At 42.0% G+C, this 17420-nt stretch overlaps 1 protein-coding gene across 1 annotated transcript; it reads left to right on the top strand.

The window, feature by feature from the left end:
* The first annotated feature begins 11967 nt into the window (after nucleotides 1-11967).
* Nucleotides 11968-12756, top strand: LOC116652282 (proteasome subunit beta type-1-like). The gene has a single exon (XM_032440588.2). It carries the CDS (start codon nucleotides 11968-11970, stop codon nucleotides 12754-12756), a length of 789 nt encoding a protein of 262 aa, XP_032296479.2.
* Nucleotides 12757-17420: the final 4664 nt, after the last annotated feature.

Below are 17420 nucleotides of genomic sequence, written 5' to 3'. Positions count from 1 at the left end.
GGCTTAGTTGCGGCCCAGCCAGCAATCTAACTGTATACTTAAGCAATTAATCAATCAATCACTCAATTAATTAATCAATCACCATCAAGCACTCGAATTAATCAAGCCATCAATCAATTAATCTAGTTAACAAACAATTGTTTAAGCAGCCTGGAATTCAAACAGCTAGTCAATCAATTAGTCAATCAATCAATCAATCAATCGATCAAGTAATCAAACAATCAATCAACAGACACACACACATACACACCAAGCCACATCAATCACATACTTACTAGTTCGTCTACGAGAAAGAAAGAAACCAAAAAAACAAAAAAAAAATTGTTTAGAGTTGTAAAATTTTGATGGAATTATTGTTTTTATGTATTTCGAATGCGATTTCAAGAACTATTAAATATATAAACACTTAACTGAACATAGCCTGTGCTCGATTTTCATAGGGTAGCAACGACTTTCTCGGACTTATTATGATAACGGAAAGATCTTTCGTGTCTTATGCGAGTTGGGATAATGGCAGCAGAACCTAGGCAACTCTTATGAGCGTATAGATACGATGGACCTCTGTCTGAGAAGGGTACTCTGGGTACATCTGAGTCGACGCTAGGTGTGTGCCACGTTTATTACCTGAAAATCGAATAAAGATCGGACAACAGAGGCCGAAGTTGCCATTGAGAATGTTTTGTTAGCGCCGCTTGTGGCTGGGCTCAGACTATCTCCCGTCTAGAGCACAGCTACAGGGTATTTACCAATCGACAAGTCTCAAATGGATTATCCAAGAGTCCAGCTTGGACACGAGGCAAGGCGCAGAGCTCGCTCTGCTGCAATAAATTGGATATCTTTTGAGCTGCGTTTTAATTAAAAGTCATAAAGCAGTTCCAGTTGTCCTTCAGGGCTTAATATTGTGTTTGTGAATTGAACGCAATTCGATTAGCCGAGCTAATTTTCTTATGCAATTGCCTGGCCGGGCCTGGGCGGACTCCTGCCATAAATTGGCTTCTTATGCCATAATGGGGCTCCTCCCTTTTCGCACCGACTCGCCCCGCCAACTTAGCTGTCAACTTTAACTGCAACTTGTAAAAATTAGTTGCTGCTTGCAGTTGCTGCTGCTGCGTTTCATATTTTTCATAATTAAAGTGCAAATAAAAACTAGCAGGCAAACAAACAATTGCAATTAAATGTGTGCGTGTTTGTGTTTGTGCTTTATTTTTTTTTTTTGTACTTCTCTGTCCTGTTGTTGTTGACGTTAGAGCGTTTCTCTTGCGAATACCCTGTAGCTGTTTCAGCTGCAGCATATTAGCGATTGCTGTGAATGTGCATTGAGCTCAGCACGAAGCTTAGATTTTGTGCATACAATCAAATAAGACTTAATAAACTCTCACCTAGATCCTGGAAGGGAAGATCCTTGCAGCTGTTTTTCGTGTATTGTGGCTGTGGATTCCAAAATCTCTGAAAGATGTGAGTTTGAAACCGACCGAACTGTACTTAAGGCCCCGCCCCGTCTATCCGAGGTGAGTTTGAACCAGAATCCTCGTCCGACTAATCTCTAACTAACTCTAGCAAACAGAATTTGTGGAAATGCCCGAGAGTATGAAACGTGTCCATAATTAATTTTCACAGATATTTGTGAAAATGGGCTTGAGCATGATCGAAGTTTAAGCAATAAGGTTTTGCTTTCCACCAATTTTCCACTGTTGCGGGTGGAAGTTGTCCAAATTCCGTTTTGGTGTGCTTGCAGTTAACTAAAGTCAGCTGTCTAGCTCTTGCTATGAGCCAATCATTCAGTCAATCGATCAATCAATCAATCAATCAGTCAATCAATCAATCAATCAGTCTAGGCATTAGATGGAGATTATCTCTGGAGAAACGCAACACAATCTGGTTGCATGAACTAAGCCCCAAGACGAACCAATGCTGGCTACAGGGCATTGGCTAGTCGCGCATAGCCCATAGCCTGGATCAAATGCTGCTGTTTGCTTTGCTGGCTATTTTTTTTTTTTTTTTTCTAGCTGTAGATGCTCGCGGGCTCATAATTCACTTTTTATTATCTCATATTTTATGGCAGCGCATGAAGTGCACTAGAGTCGAAGGGGGTTTGCCGAAGAGGGGGGGTGGGGGAGGTGTGTGAGGGATGAGGTTGTATATATAGTTGGTGGTTGGCTTGTAAGTGTTATGCACACACACGCACACACACACTCTCGTTTGCATCGTTTAATTCATTTAGTTTTTGCTTTTCAGCGCTTTATTTGCTTAATCGCTGTGTTTACGCATGTCTGTGCCTGTTTGTGTGTGTGTGTGTGTGTGTTTGTGTTTCTGTTTGTCGATTATGTACTTAAACACACACACACTCACACGCTTGACTGCATTTTGCAATTACTTCAACAGCCAAACAACAACAACAAGAGGAAGCAGCTGAAATTAATCAAAATATAAAACAATTCAAACAGCTGCAATAACAGCTATGGCCACGCCTCCCGCTGCCGCCCACTTAAGCTGTGTTTGACAGCATTTTGCATTTGCCAGCATATGCTTAACACGCACACACACACACAGGCACACATGCACACAAACTCGCAGAGTTTTACGTTTAACTAAATGTAAATATTTTAGCGAAGCAGCAGGAGCTGCTGCCGCTGCCTCAGTCGGCGTCGCGGTCAGCGTCTCAGCTCTTGCTGCTGGCAACATGAATTCATTAGACGTTACACACACCCCAGTACACACACACAAGCACACACACACACACGAACGCACACTTAAGCACAGCTTCATTTCGGCATTTATGTGAAATTATTTTCGATTATTCTGCGAGGGTCTTCGTCTCCGCGCCCAGAAAAGTATGCTGTGATTTTTGGCACACACACACAGACACACACACACACATGCATAAATCAATATATGTAACTCATGCGATCATAAAAATGTGCATAAAAAAGCAGCTCGTCGAGTGTAAGAGATTTATGGTATATGTTAATGCAAGACACACAAAGACGCCCACGCCCCCCACCACACGGCCGCCCTTAGGTTGCCTCCCCCCACCCCTCCCCCCTCCCACCCTGCACCCATGACATCAATGCACAGCTTTTGAGAATTCGCTGTTCAACTCAATTTCACAAAAATGTTAAGAAAACTGTTTCAAAATACGATTTATGCCCTCATCAAAATACATAAATGCCAAAATGAAATTTCCTCAAATTGATATCAGAGGAAAAGTTGCTCGAAAAAATGAATAATAAACGAGTGAATTACCGGCTTTAGATAGAAGGTATTGGTATTATCTAAAGCAATTTGTGTCACATATACATGCCGGCTAATATGCTTTGGCATCTGTTCTGCGAGCGAGAGCATAACTTGTTCTGCTTGAAAATAATATCTATTTTCTATATCCCATGGCCCATTTCCCATATGCAATATATCTTATAATCTTTATCCTATTCTCAACATATTCCACATATCTCACGTAGCCCATATACCCCACATATTCCAAACATTACACATATTGCACATATTTCACATATCCCACATATCTGCCATATCTAAAGTAAACCACAAATCATATATGTCATTCATATACCACATATCCCAAATATCCCATATATACCTTTTATACCAAATATTCCACATATCGCACATATCCCACATATCCCACATATGCTACATATTCCACATATTCCACATATAGCACATATAGCACATATAGCACATACAGCAAATAACACATATTCCACTTATATCCTAAATCCAATAGATATAGGATATCTTTTTTCCACTCATCTCATTTTCCACATATCCAACATATCCAACATATCACTTATATCTCACTTACCCCCATATGTCCTATAATCTCTATCTGTATCTGTATTTGTATCTGTATCTGTAATTCTATTTGGTTTGTATCTGTATCTGTATTCATATCTTTATCAATGTCTTTCGATGTAGTTAAAAGGGCATTTGGTAGTCGAATTGAGTGCACAACTTTCAGGCTGGCTGTGCTTATTGTTATTCGGATTCTGTTTTTCTATGCGACTCACTCCTTAATCTGGTAATTGTTACAGTCTCGGCCATAAAAATAAAAACTTTTGCCTGCTGTTTCTTATTTTAATTTTTATTGACTTGTTGTTTTCTACACTTTTTTCTCCTATTTTCTTATATGTGCGCTGTGCCTCCGTCTACGGCTTTTTGTTATTTTCTTTTATTGCTAACGCGTATTCGATGTGCCTCTCTCTCTCTCACTCTCTATGTGTGTGTGTCTTTCTCTATGTGTTAGTGTGTGTGTCTGTGTGTGTGTGTGTGTGCTGCTTCTTGTTGTTTGCTGCCTGCCTCGTTATTTGATTTTGTTTCTCGATTTGCCATTTTGAATTCACTTCATTGAATTGTTAATTTTATAGCCACACACACACACTCACACACACACTCACACACACTCGCGCACACACACACACACGCACACACTCGCTTGTTGTTGTTTCCTTTATTGTCATTGCAAGTCGTCTATGGCCTGCGTGTTATTTTAGGTTATTACAGGCCACGCCCATTCCCGGCCGCCTCCTTACCACACCTCAGATCATTTGCAGCCTCCTGCAGCAGCGTTCGCCCCTCGCCTGGTTGGCGCTTGTTTATCATTTGGGCATATTACATTTTATTGCCCACTGTATTACATGCGAGCCCCAGCATCGAGCTGCGTTTGCGGCAATATGCGTCCAATATGTTTGATTACGTGGCACAAACGTTCACGGCGAGGATTGCCCGAACAGTTGTTAGATACAGACCCAAGACACTTGCAGCAACTGCAGACAAGTTGCATTAAAGCCAAGCCGTGGGAAATCAAACTGGGGAGCAAAATGCTTACTTTGAGGGAGACCCAGCTCGAAGGTATACAAATGTATATGAAAAATATGATTATAAAATAAAAATTAAATTGTTTAGGCTATGGCAAAGCGAGGTTTGGCATGTGACAAGCCAGATAAATGTAGGGAATGTAAAAGCAGAAAGCTGGTTCGAATCGTGAGCCGCATCATCAATAGGACAAACAGGTCGAGCATGGCATATATATATATATTGCTATAGATTGACCTTAGAGAGAGCGAGAGAGAGAGATTGAAATGCTTCGAGCTACTCTCGCAAATTGCCGCAAATGAATGTGACATGTCTTAGTTTAATATTTGATTACAAAATGTTGTTTGTGCATTAATTTTGAATTTTTAATATATGAATATTAAACTTTAGTTGCACATCGGAATTATGTATGCACGTGTGTGTGTGTGTGTGTTTGTGTGTGTGTTTGTGTGTGTATGAGTAAGTCCTTCCCAGCGAGGCTTTCGGATAGAGGATATTGCCAGCCGCTTGCTGAGCTCGCGTTACGCTCCTTTGGCTCCCTGTTGGCCGCCTTGCTCCTGCTGTGCTTTTTTTCTTGGTCCTTGTGCAGCGCAAAAAAAATTTGCATTTCATGCAGTAAATTCAATATTATCCTTTATGATTTCGCTGCCTGGCTGTGTGTGTGTCCTTTTTATGTGCTACTCCAGCTACTGCGTGGCATATCATGTGCACATTTGTGCCTTGGCATATCCGAGCGAAGCCAAGCGACGCCGCCTTCCAAGAAACACACACAGGACATGCATGAAGCAGTAGCTGAACGGGCGGTGCAAATGGGGAAGCGGGGCGTGGCAGCAGCAGCAGCCGTCGCGACTGTCATTTGGCTGATAGACAAGGCTGACTTCCTGCTTTGCCTGCCTGGGTGACTGCCTGGCTGCCAGGCTGGGTGACTGCTCTTCTGGCTGGCAAAAACATAAACGAAATATCCTTTAGCTGGTGGCGCGACTCCTCCTCGTCCTCGTCCTCGTTCTCGTCCTGTTCTTGCTCCAGCTTGTGGCCCTTTGGCTGTGGGCGCCAGTCGAAATGGCTTCAAGTGCTTTTGCTGATTTCGGAAATTGGTTTGCATTAGAAATCACTTAAGCGCATAAAGTGCTGTGAGTTATTGCCGCAGGATGTGACCAGGACACTCACTCGTCCTGCACCCAAGCCGGCAACAACAGCTCGTCAAGCGTTGCCCGCAAATTAATTAAAATGAAATTTTTGCGCTTCTTCGACTGTCAGTCGCCCCCTGCCCCCTGTCCACCTGCTCCTTGGACACCTGTCTTTGGCCAGCTGTTTGCGCCCCGTTCCCATTTCGGTTATTAAGACATTTTCGGCTTTTGAACATCAAAGGAAACAAACGCTCCAGTCGGCCGTGCTCGACTAGCAGATGCCCTGCATCCCCTTGTCCGTCCAAATCCCAATCTTTCATCGATCTATGGATGCAGTCTATCCAGTCATTCCCGTGCTCCATTCTTTACAACGCCAAGCCGCGAGTCTTGGGAAAGATATCCAAAAAGTGACTTATTCCTAAGCTATATCGATTTATTCCTAAAATCACAGGCCTTTAGACCCTTACTTTTCACTTTGTTCTACTTGGTCTTGGCTTTATTTAGTCTTTGTCTTGATAGCTCTTATCAGCCTTCTTCTTTGCATCCCTTAATTCCTTGCTATCCCTTTCTTTCTGGCTTTCTTCCAGTACGTTTCATCGTTACAGTCTCTTCCCAGTCATCCTTTTGTCCGTATCTCTCTGCAGAGATCTGTTTCGTCTTCAGTCTTATTCAGCTTTAAATGGATTCAATTTTTATTCCTAATCTCTTAATCTGTCTTACGGTAGAGCTTCCGGTCTATATTGCTTTATCCGGGTCGCGGCATCGATGTCGTTTCTTAGCCTCGCTCCTTTCTAGTCCCCTTTTTCTGGTCTGATTTTCAATTTTAAATTCTCATTTTGGTTCTGACATATTTTACGCTGCCTCCTGCGGTGCTCTGCACCCTCCTCCCAGGCTCGTCCTTGGGCTCGTTCTCGTTCTCGTTCCTTTCGCTGTGTGCTAATTTTCTTCATTAAACAGCTCGGCATTTAAGGACAACATAGCGCTAAATTGTTTCTCGGCGTAGCCAGGCAACAGCAGCGGCAAAACAACAACAAATGCAGCTCACAACAATTATGTCAGGCATGGCAAAGTCTGGACCAGGCACGTGGATGACATTGTAAGCATCTAAAGCTCATTTTACCCAGCACGGAGTCTTAAAGCTCACATTGCAATTAATGCTGCTCCACGTGGAAATTGAGATTGCAACATGCAATTAATTATAGCGAGAGTCGAAGGAGAGATGAGCACAGCAAAAGCTAGCTGAAGCTTGTTTTTCATCTTTAGAACGAAAAACGGTGCAAATTAAGCTCGCAGTTTCGAATGATCTTTAAGATTTGTAAAAGAAGAGACTCATAGAACGGAACGAAGTTGAAATAAAGCTGTTGGCACTTTAAGTTTTATCCTAAGATAATTAGAAAGCAAAAGGAAACTTTAAGTTTGCTTTAAGCTTTGATTGAGCTTTCAGGTCACAGCAAAAGGGTATTCGTATGAAAAAGAAAGCTGAGCCTTAAGCTTTAAGTGAGCTTCAAGCAAAATAAATGATAAGCAAGCAAAAGAAAGTTCTTGTAAGCAAGGAGACTAAACAAGTAAAAGGATTTAAGCCTAGCTTAAGTTTTAGGTAAGCTTTAAGTTTTGGAAGAGACAAGCTTTAAGTGCTTGTGCATATGTGTTACACATCTAATCGTGTTTCCATATTTTCAATAACGTACTCACCTGAAATTTACCTCACACGATTAGTTGATCTTTATCTATCAGAAGGAGGAAGAGGAGTTTTTTTTAGTAACACATCACTGAAAAGAAAAGATCAGTTTAACTCGTGAGAATCGCGTAGAAGAGCAATATTTATGAAACGTTTTTTGTTAAATTTCAGCTCAGCTCAATATACGCACATGCATACGCGTATGCATTCAAGTACAAACAATCAAACATGCATATATGCGATTGTAATAATTGTTACATATATAAGACTTAGTTTATATTTAAAATACGTACCAGTTTTCTCAATTGCTCATCTGCTTTAGCTGTCGCCTCCTGCTATCTCCATTGTTAAGGCCGCAGTTTCCTCTTTAGCTACAGCCGCCTCCTCCAATATTAGTTAAGAATTATTAAGCCGCCTCCTCCTTTGCTTAATCCGCCGCCTCCTTAATTGCTAAAAATGCCTTCTCCTGTATAGTTCAAGTCGCCGTCTCCTCCATAGTAAAAGCCGCTTCCTCCTCTAATAAGGCCGCTGTTTCCTCTTTAGCTGAAGCCGCCCCCTTCAATATTACTTGCAGTGAACCCTACGAGACTTACTTGAATTCATGAGAATCGCGTAGTAGGGCCTTAATTGGGAATATTTTTGTTGTTGTAATATGCATACATTTATGTACATACATATACATATGCATACATATATACATACATACATACATACAAACATACCTACATACATACAAACATACATACATACACAGACACACATACATACATACATACATACATACATATATACATACATACATACATAAATACATACATACCCACATACATACATACATACAGACATACATACATACAAACATACATACATACAGAGACACACATACATACATACATATATTCATACATACATACATATATACACATACATACATACATACATACATACATACATACATACACACATACATACATACATACATACATGCATGCATACATACATACATACAAGCATACATGCATACATACATGCATGCATACATACATACATACAAGCATACATGCATACATACATACATACATGCATGCATACATACATACATACCTTCCCATGCGCACGTACACACATGCCTACATATTTACATATGGCGGATACTTCCGTGGAATGTTTAATGCTTAAACTAACTTTTTCATTCAGTTGCCGTCCGTGGAAAATTTAAATCCAACCGAACTATCTAGAACTCTACTTTTGAAGTTAAATTTTACAGAAATATTTGAACATTTGATATATGTATATGTTAGTTTTGTGAAGCCGCAAGGTAAACTTTCGCTCATTAAACATTTCACCCGCATTTTCCATCCAAGCGCAGTGGATTTTGCTAAAAACGTATCACATTAATTCTGACAAACATGAGATTGAAGCCAAATGCAAAGCCAAAGTTCAACATTTTTCGCCCAATTTTCACTCTGTTCACATTAGGTTTTCATGTTGTGTTTTGAAAATAAGTTTGAGTCCGAGCGGACGAAACTCAGAACCTCACCCAATAAACTTTTGACCCGCGTTTATCACCCAAGAGAAGCGGATTTTGGGAAAAGTGGGAAACTGAATTGTCATTAAGATTCTTAGAAATGAATTCGAGCCGAAACTTCACAAACCTAAAGCTAGATCTTTTTGAATGTGTTTCAAGCTGATCGGATACACAATAAGGTTACATGTAAAAGTTTTTCGCGCTTTTTCCGCGGTTAGGGGTGGAAATTATCAAGGCCTGTGAAAGTTTCAGCTTCGCAGCACTTTTGGTTCGAGCTGTGCGTCAGTCAGTCAATCAGTCAATCAATCAATCAATCAATCAATCAGTCAGGACAAACAGTTCAGTGTATAAAGAGAACATTCTTCTTCTGTGCTTAGAGCTGTGCATGTGCCGCTCTTTAAATGGAGTAGGGCATTAAAAAAAAAAAACAAAACACGAAAACTGATATTTTAATGATGTTTTTTTTTTTAAGAATGCAACCGACTAAAAATAGGGCAGCTTCAGCTGGCAGCTGTACGTAAGCAGATCTTTCACACCCCCAGTGCGTGTGTGTGTGTGTGTGTGTGCGTGTGTGTGTGGCTTTTGAAGGCTGGCAAAAGTTTTGCGAAGTTGTCGATATCAGATTACGCATACGCCACGTTGTCGCTCGTCAGAGCAGCAAAATTTAACGAGCAAGAAAATCACTCGCAAGTGTGCGAGCGGTTGCAAAAGAGAGTGACAGAGAGAGTGAAAGTGGAAGTGGAAGGAGGCTGAGTAAAATGCAACCGTGCAACAAGATGCTTAATGCCACGTTCGAGGACGAAGGACTGGCATCGACGGATCCGAACAGACCCTCGACTTATAATTTAATTTGTGTTGACTGCAAGTTTAAAGGCAGCGGCTGCGGCTGCTTTGCGGCTCTTCTGGCGACTCTGCCGCTCACAGCTTAAAAGTTGCCCTTGCAACACACACCCTTCCACACCTCCCTCCACTCCTTAGCCCTTGCTCCTAGCAAAGATTGCAACATGCCAGCGCCCGCCGCAATCCCGTCGAGCGTTGTCGGCAACTTTGTCCATTAAAACAAACTTTTCGGCAGGTGAGCGCATCGATGGCTTTTGGCTGCTGCCACGCCCCGCACCCTAAACCGCCCCCGCCCCCGCACTCACACACACACACACACACACACCCTCTGGGCGCAGTTGGGGCATTATTTAGCTCAAAAACTGATACGCCGAATGCAGCCAACCAATTTTGTAATGTGAATTTAATGTCAGTTTTGCGACAGGTGCGTTACCAGGTCACGCCCTAAGGGGGCGTAAGTGGTGTGTGTGTGTGTGTGTGTGTTTGTTTGTTGTGCCGTTGGCCAAGTGGATTTTCGCTTGCCAACCAAAAGCTTTCAGCATATCCGTGTGTGTGTGTGTGTGTGTGTGTGTGTGTGTGTTTGGCTTAATGCATTGCATTTGCAGTTATTGGCAAAGTTTTGCTGCGGCTTTTGGGCAGCGCGAAAATGGCAGCGAGGCTGGGAGTGGGCTAGGGTCTAAGGGTTGCAGGTTAGTAAAATTGGTTGCCCCCCAGGCCCGACAACAGCATTAAACAAATTGCAGACCCAAAGTCTACGCAAAGAAAAAAAAAGGGTGAAGCTGCAAGCGACCAGCTTCATTTGCCATTTCCAACTCCGAAACTCAGCTTGGGTGTTCGCAGTGATGCGCGTATAGTCTCATTCAGCTAATAGGCCCCATCGAAGAGTACTTCCGGATCGCAGGCCATTTAAATAAACCCATCCTGCAGACAGATGCCCATTGCAGGGATACTTATAAATGGGCGCTACGAGAGCCGGCTATGTGCAGCGGATCAAAGGCAACAAGTAACAAATGATACCCTGTAACCATAAGCTGTATAGGGTAGTATGTTGCTGGCCATACGCAAGAAACAAGACACAAGGAATCAACTTCAACCTCTTAGAGCCTAGACTCGATTTCTCAACGGAAGTTCGAAAAGTTGTGACAGCAGTTACAGGGTATTTACCAGTCAGGCACTCCCTACTAAAGATCAGTTATGGTACATTGTCAAAAATTGAATGCATGTTTTACCTTTAGCGTTAGTGCATGCCACAGGCAAGGGAAAACCTGTTCCTAATATCGCCCTTCTATGCGATTCTCATGAATTCATGTACCGTTTGCCTCCCAAAGAATCTGCTTCGATTATGAGTTTTATGTGAACAAGTTATATTAATAATCTTATAAACATTATTCTCTGTCTTTCTCTCTTTTTCTGACTCTCTCTCACCCTTCCCCCCGCTCCCCCTTTGCTCTCTCTCTCTCTTCTACTCTCGTTTATTCCTCATTCATTTATTATTGCAGCATTTTTGGCTGGGTAAGTTTTCATTTCTGCGTAATAAAGAGTATATATTAAGGCTTCAGACCTGTGCATGGGTTATTCTAAAGTTTTTAATAATTAAATTAAATTTCTAATTTAGCAGAAAGCAAATTTTGTTTTCGGCGAAACGTGAAATTAAATATCTTTACCACATTTTTGTACTGCTAAAAATATTATATTTTCAGTAAATTTAATCAAAACTAGGAAAAACTTGTGGCTGCAGGTGAATTTTGCTTTCGGACTGAGGGTTTTCCTCGAATTAAAAGTAATCAAAATAATATTTGCACAAAGTATTTTTCATGGAAAACATTTTTTGGTCAACAGGTTGCTTTCAGGTTTGAACCGGCTTGTTTCACACGCGCCAGCACAATCTAGTTTGCGTTGCGATGTTTTCTCCTGGAAAATAATTTCAGGTCCGAGTCAACAAAGGAAATTTAGTAAATCGTCGAATGGATCTGAACAATATAAATAACATACTCTTGCAGAATCATGAGGAGAAGCGAAAGCTGAAGAAGAAGAGGAGGAGGAGGAAGAGCAGCAGCAGCAGCAGCAGCTGTGGCCCGGGCTCGTCGAGGAGCAGTAGCTCCTCCTGCTTGGAGAGCGATACGAACGGAGGAACAGTGCTGGCCATCGCAGGGGAGGAGTTCGTGGTGATCGCCTCGGATACACGGATTTGCAGTGGGCTGAGCATCGAGACGCGCGACCAGTCGAAAGTGTTCCCGATGACCCCGCTGGCGATGGTGGCATCCACGGGACTGTGGTGCGACACCATCTCGATGACCAGCCTGCTGCAGATCCGCATCCAGATGTACGAGCAGGAGCACAACAAGCCCATTTCGACCGATGCCCTGGCCCAGATGATCTCCATTGTGATGTACAACCGGCGCTTCTTCCCCTACCACACCTGCACCATCCTGGCCGGCATTGACCAGGCGGGCAAGGGCGCCGTCTACTACTACGATCCGGTGGGCCACATGGAGCGCTGTCGCTACCGTGTGCTCGGCAGCTCCGGCAAAATGCTGCTGCCCGCCTTGGACCACGGCCTCGGCTGGGAGCACCACACCCTCGTGCCGCCCGACCAGTATCCCCCACTCGACAAGGAGCGTGCCCTGGCACTGGCTCGCAACTGTCTGCGCGTCGCCTCCGACCGGGATCTCTTCACCGGCGACACGGGCGTCCTCAAGCTCATCACCAAGGACGGCATCGAGACGGAAACGTTGCCCTTGCGCAAGGATTAGCGCACTCTCCAGCCGAGCCAGAGGCTCAATCTCCATCCATGGACTTGGTGGATTAGGATGGTGGTGATGATGAGTGCCAGGCTGGACCTACTCCAGCAAGTTGTGGGCGTGGGAGGATATTCCTATTAGAATTTTAAAATTTTGCTAAGTTAAGGTTTTTCATTTTCGAAATTTGACTTAAAATTTATTCGAAAGAAATTTTTAAATATATTTTGTTTGAATACTAATAAAATGTTCGCATGTCAACTTTATCCATCTCCGATCCCAAAGAGTATATACATATTCGTCTAGTTCTATGAAAATATAATTACAAATAAATAACTAGCTCCCCCCCCCCTCCACCCAACACTTCACTGTCATTTCACCACATTAATTTGCCTTGAAGCAAGCTGAGTCCATTTCGTCAAATTTCTCGTGTGCTCTCTTTCGTCAGCTCGAAAATTCGAGTTCGAAAGTCGAATTCGGAGGCGGCGATCGCCGTCGCTGCAACTCAAAAACTCAGTTGAAAATCATCGTCGCGACGAAGCGGCTGCGTCTGCCTCTATTGTGCCATAATTGACGCCAAACACAAGCGAACCGGCCGTTTCTCTTCTTTTTTTATTATGTGTAGTGTTAGTGCATAAGGTGAACAAATGTTTTATAATATACATACATACATACAGTATGTCAATAAAGTGTTTTTACTAACAAAAAAAAACTAATTTTTTGGGTTTAGTTGAAAATAAATGTACCTAAAAGTGAGAATTTTTTTTCAATTATAATTTATTTCGATTCTATATTTCTCCTAGAACTTAATGGCAAAAAGAATTGTTAAATAACATTACCCAAACATTTTATAAAATTAAAAAACTAAAAACATTCACATTTTATGCTGTCAATAAAGTGTTTTTACAGCTACGGTAAATTGTTTTGCCGTTCTCTTTTGGGTGATCCCGTTAGATTTGGGCCCATGCGTTTTGGCTTCTCTTGTGTCTTCGACTTTTCTTGTCATTTTCTATTGCAATTTATAACGTTTTGCTTTAATTTTATGAAAAATAAAATGCCAGGAAAAAGAACAACTTTTGAAGTCGCTCAGCTGGTGTATTATAACCATCAGATGGGACGTCAAGTCTCGGAACTGGCTGATATGTTTAATTTATCAAAAGCAACGATATACAACATATTAAACAGAGCCAATAAGGAAGATAGGCTAGAGGCAAAGCCAGTATGTGGTCGACCCTGCAAAATTTCTGACAGAGATAAGCGAAAAATTCTGAGAAAAATTGAGAAAAATCCACAAATTTCGCTTAGGGATATTGCTCAGGAGTTCAAGGAAGAAAGTGGTGTTGATGTGTTACATGAAACTGTCCGAAAATTACTGAATTCCAATGACTACACATCACGAGTTGCCAGGAAAAAACCTCTACTATCGGCGGCGAATATTTTGAAGCGGCTATCGTTCGCTCAAGTCCATGTAAATAGTTCGAACGATTTTTGGAGTAACGTCATATTCTGTGACGAAAGCAAGATGATGCTATTCTACAACGATGGGCCATCCAGAGTCTGGAGAAAGCCACTAACAGCGTTGGAAAACCGCAATATTATTCCAACCGTTAAATTCGGAAAACTATCAGTGATGGTGTGGGGGTGTATTTCGAGCAAGGGTGTAGGAGATTTGACCTTCATTGAGAATACCATGGATGCTAGACAATATCTGAGCATTTTACAGACACATCTCGTCAGTAGTGCACAGAAATTTGGATTCTATGAGGACAATAAGCCAATTTTTAAATTTTACCAGGACAATGACCCGAAGCATAAAGCTCATATGGTAAGAGTTTGGCTGTTGTACAACTGTGGAAAGGTGTTAGACACTCCACCACAAAGTCCAGATATGAATCCAATAGAAAATGTGTGGTCATATTTGAAAAAAAAAGTCGCAAAGCGGAGTCCAAAATCAAAAACTGATTTAAAAGCTGCTGTACTGGAAGAATGGCAGAAGATTCCAGAAACATACATACAAAACCTTATTGTTTCAATGAAACGGCGATTGCAGGCTGTATGTGACGCTAATGGCAGCCACACAAAGTATTAAAAAAAAATATTCCTGTTTTTTTAACATTGTTATTTAGTAATAAAGTTTCGTGTAAAAACACTTTATTGACAGCATAAAATTTGAATGTTTTTAGTTTTTTAATTTTATAAAATGTTTGGGTAATGTTATTTAACAATTCTTTTTGCCATTAAGTTCTAGGAAAAATATAGAATCGAAATAAATTAGAATTGAAAAAAAATTCTCACTTTTAGGTACATTTATTTTCAACTAAACCCAAAAAATTAGTTTTTTTTTGTTAGTAAAAACACTTTATTGACATACTGTATATTGTGAGCGTCGTGCAAGTCGCCGTTAGTTACATATATATATGTAAATGCTGGCTATTTTTGCTCGGCACAAGAATGCAAACGCATTGTCAAATTATAATCCCGTTTTTTTTCTTTCCTTAACTCCGTTATTTTGTGTTTCTTGCCTTGTCCTACAGCGGCTTTGTATATGCTGCTGCCATGCACGCCATATTGCCGCTGAGAGCCAAAATTTGAAAGAGAGGGAGAGAGAGTGCGTGTCGCCAAAAAGTTCCTAGTGCGCTCTTTTTTTTCTATTTTTTTTTTACTGTGCAACTCGTAGTGGATTTTTGTCAGCAGCAGATCAACGCAATGGAATGCACGTAAGTGAAGAGAGACGTTTAAATTATGATTTAAAGAGAGTGGCCAAATTTAAATAAATAACCTACAGTTATGTTTAAAGAGAAAACGAATAGTTTTAAAGGGCTTATTTTAAGAGAGCAAACTAATACTTTTGCATTTTGGTTTTTGGGCATAAAAAAATGCTAATTTTTGGCAGATTAAGAAATCTTGGCTTCTTTTTCAATAGATCAGACAGAGTAGGAAGGGGAATGAGCGAAAGAGCGAGAGAGAGAGAGAGAGTGATTATTGCCAGCGTTTAACACATATACATATATACATATTACATTTAAGAAAACATTTCGATTTTTTGCGTATTTAAATATAAGTTCAAAAAACTCGCTTATATTAAAAGCAGCGGAGATTTAAATAAATCTAGAGTTGAGCTCAATGCCGAAATGGTATTTCACTCGAATATAGCTCAGATATCTGATGGAGTGTGATGCGCCTTGGAGTGGGCACTAATTTGGATCAAAATGAGGACTCTTCAGCGAAGGGGGGGGAGGGGAGATCAGGGTGGGTGCGAGGTATTTGGGTGGCAAATACAGACGAAAAGCAGCCCAAGCTCAACGTGGGCTCAAGTCGGAAAGCCAAAAGTCAAATAGAGCGCAAAATGCATGAGCACCACGCGCTTGTGTGTGTGTGCGTGGGAGTGTGTGTGTGTGTGGGAGTGTGTGTGTGTGTGGGAGTGTGTGCGTGTGACAGACTATACTTAACACGCTGTTGGCTGTGGATAACGAGGGGCGCGTCCGGCGCCAAGCAAATTGTAGCCAAACCAAATTTGATTGTCAAATGAGGAGGGCGGCGGATCACAGGATGGTTGCTTGAAGATGGTGGGATGGGAGAGGGGGGGGGGGTGGGGTGGTGCTCGTGTGCTGGCAGATAGCTACGCACTTGAGCTCACAAATAATACCGTTACTTAACATTTGAGTTGCAAACAAAACACAAAGATCTACACATGTGTGTGTGTATGTGTGTGTGTGTGTGTGTGTGTGGGTGTATGTGTGTGTGTGTGACAATAAATGTCTCCGACGGCCAGTGGCAGCTATAAAAACTGACGACAATTGCAATTGCAATTGGCTGCGACCGACTGCGCAATACGCTCTTCGCACTCCTGACTCTAAAACTGTAACTGATAAAGGCAAGTGGCTTTCAAACTGTGCTACATACATTTGCGCACACATTTTCGCGTGCTCACGCCCTGCATTTGTTTTGAGCTTCTACCTCTAAAACTGTAATCACACAGCAAAGTGACTTCAAAACTGTGAGTTAGGCAATGACTTTTAAACTGTAACTGTGCAATTACTTAAAAATAAGGATTCTTGTTATGTGTGTGCGTGTGCAGGCATTTCTCGAACCCTAAAGAAGTTCATCAGGCGTCGAGCTGCCCAACTTGAGGGCTCTAAAACTGTAATTCTAGACCGCAGTGACTTTAAAACTGTAAGTCCGAATTGCAGCAAATTTAAGGCTGTGACTAAGAATGATTGCCTTTTAGAATTTTCCCTGGAATCTTTACTTCAGCTGTATGTGTAATCGATGCACAGACAGCCACACACAAAACCAATATACCCGTTTGGCAGCCTTCGTGCAGGGTATAAGAAGTTGCTGCTTAAGTGATACAAAATGCAAATACGCCAGCGACAAAGTCACAGATGGAGGCAAGCCGCCAGCGGGATGAGGCAAAAGCCTAAGCTTCTGAAGCAGGCATGTGAGTGTGCATGTGTCTGTGTGTGTGCGCGCGTGTGTGTGTGCGCGTGTGTGTGTGTGCGTGCTGTGTGGCCAAGCAAATGCGTAGACATTGCCAGCCAAAGTCAGTTGACGAGCTTCACGGCTTAAGTTTATTTGCACGACGACAACTCCAACCAGCCCCGCCCCGCCCACACTCATGTGATATCCACTCGACAATTGTACCATCCCCCGTCCCCGCTCCCGTTCCGCCCACCGCC

This window comes from Drosophila virilis, unplaced genomic scaffold (assembly GCF_030788295.1).
Source record: "Drosophila virilis strain 15010-1051.87 unplaced genomic scaffold, Dvir_AGI_RSII-ME tig00001124, whole genome shotgun sequence".
In the NCBI taxonomy this organism is placed as follows: domain Eukaryota; kingdom Metazoa; phylum Arthropoda; class Insecta; order Diptera; family Drosophilidae; genus Drosophila; species Drosophila virilis.
This window is presented reverse-complemented; position numbering and strand designations above follow the sequence as displayed.

Bases quoted from the DNA above. Each gene is read 5' to 3' on its own strand.
- LOC116652282 (XM_032440588.2), top strand. From the start codon at position 11,968: ATGGATCTGAACAATATAAATAACATACTCTTGCAGAATCATGAGGAG.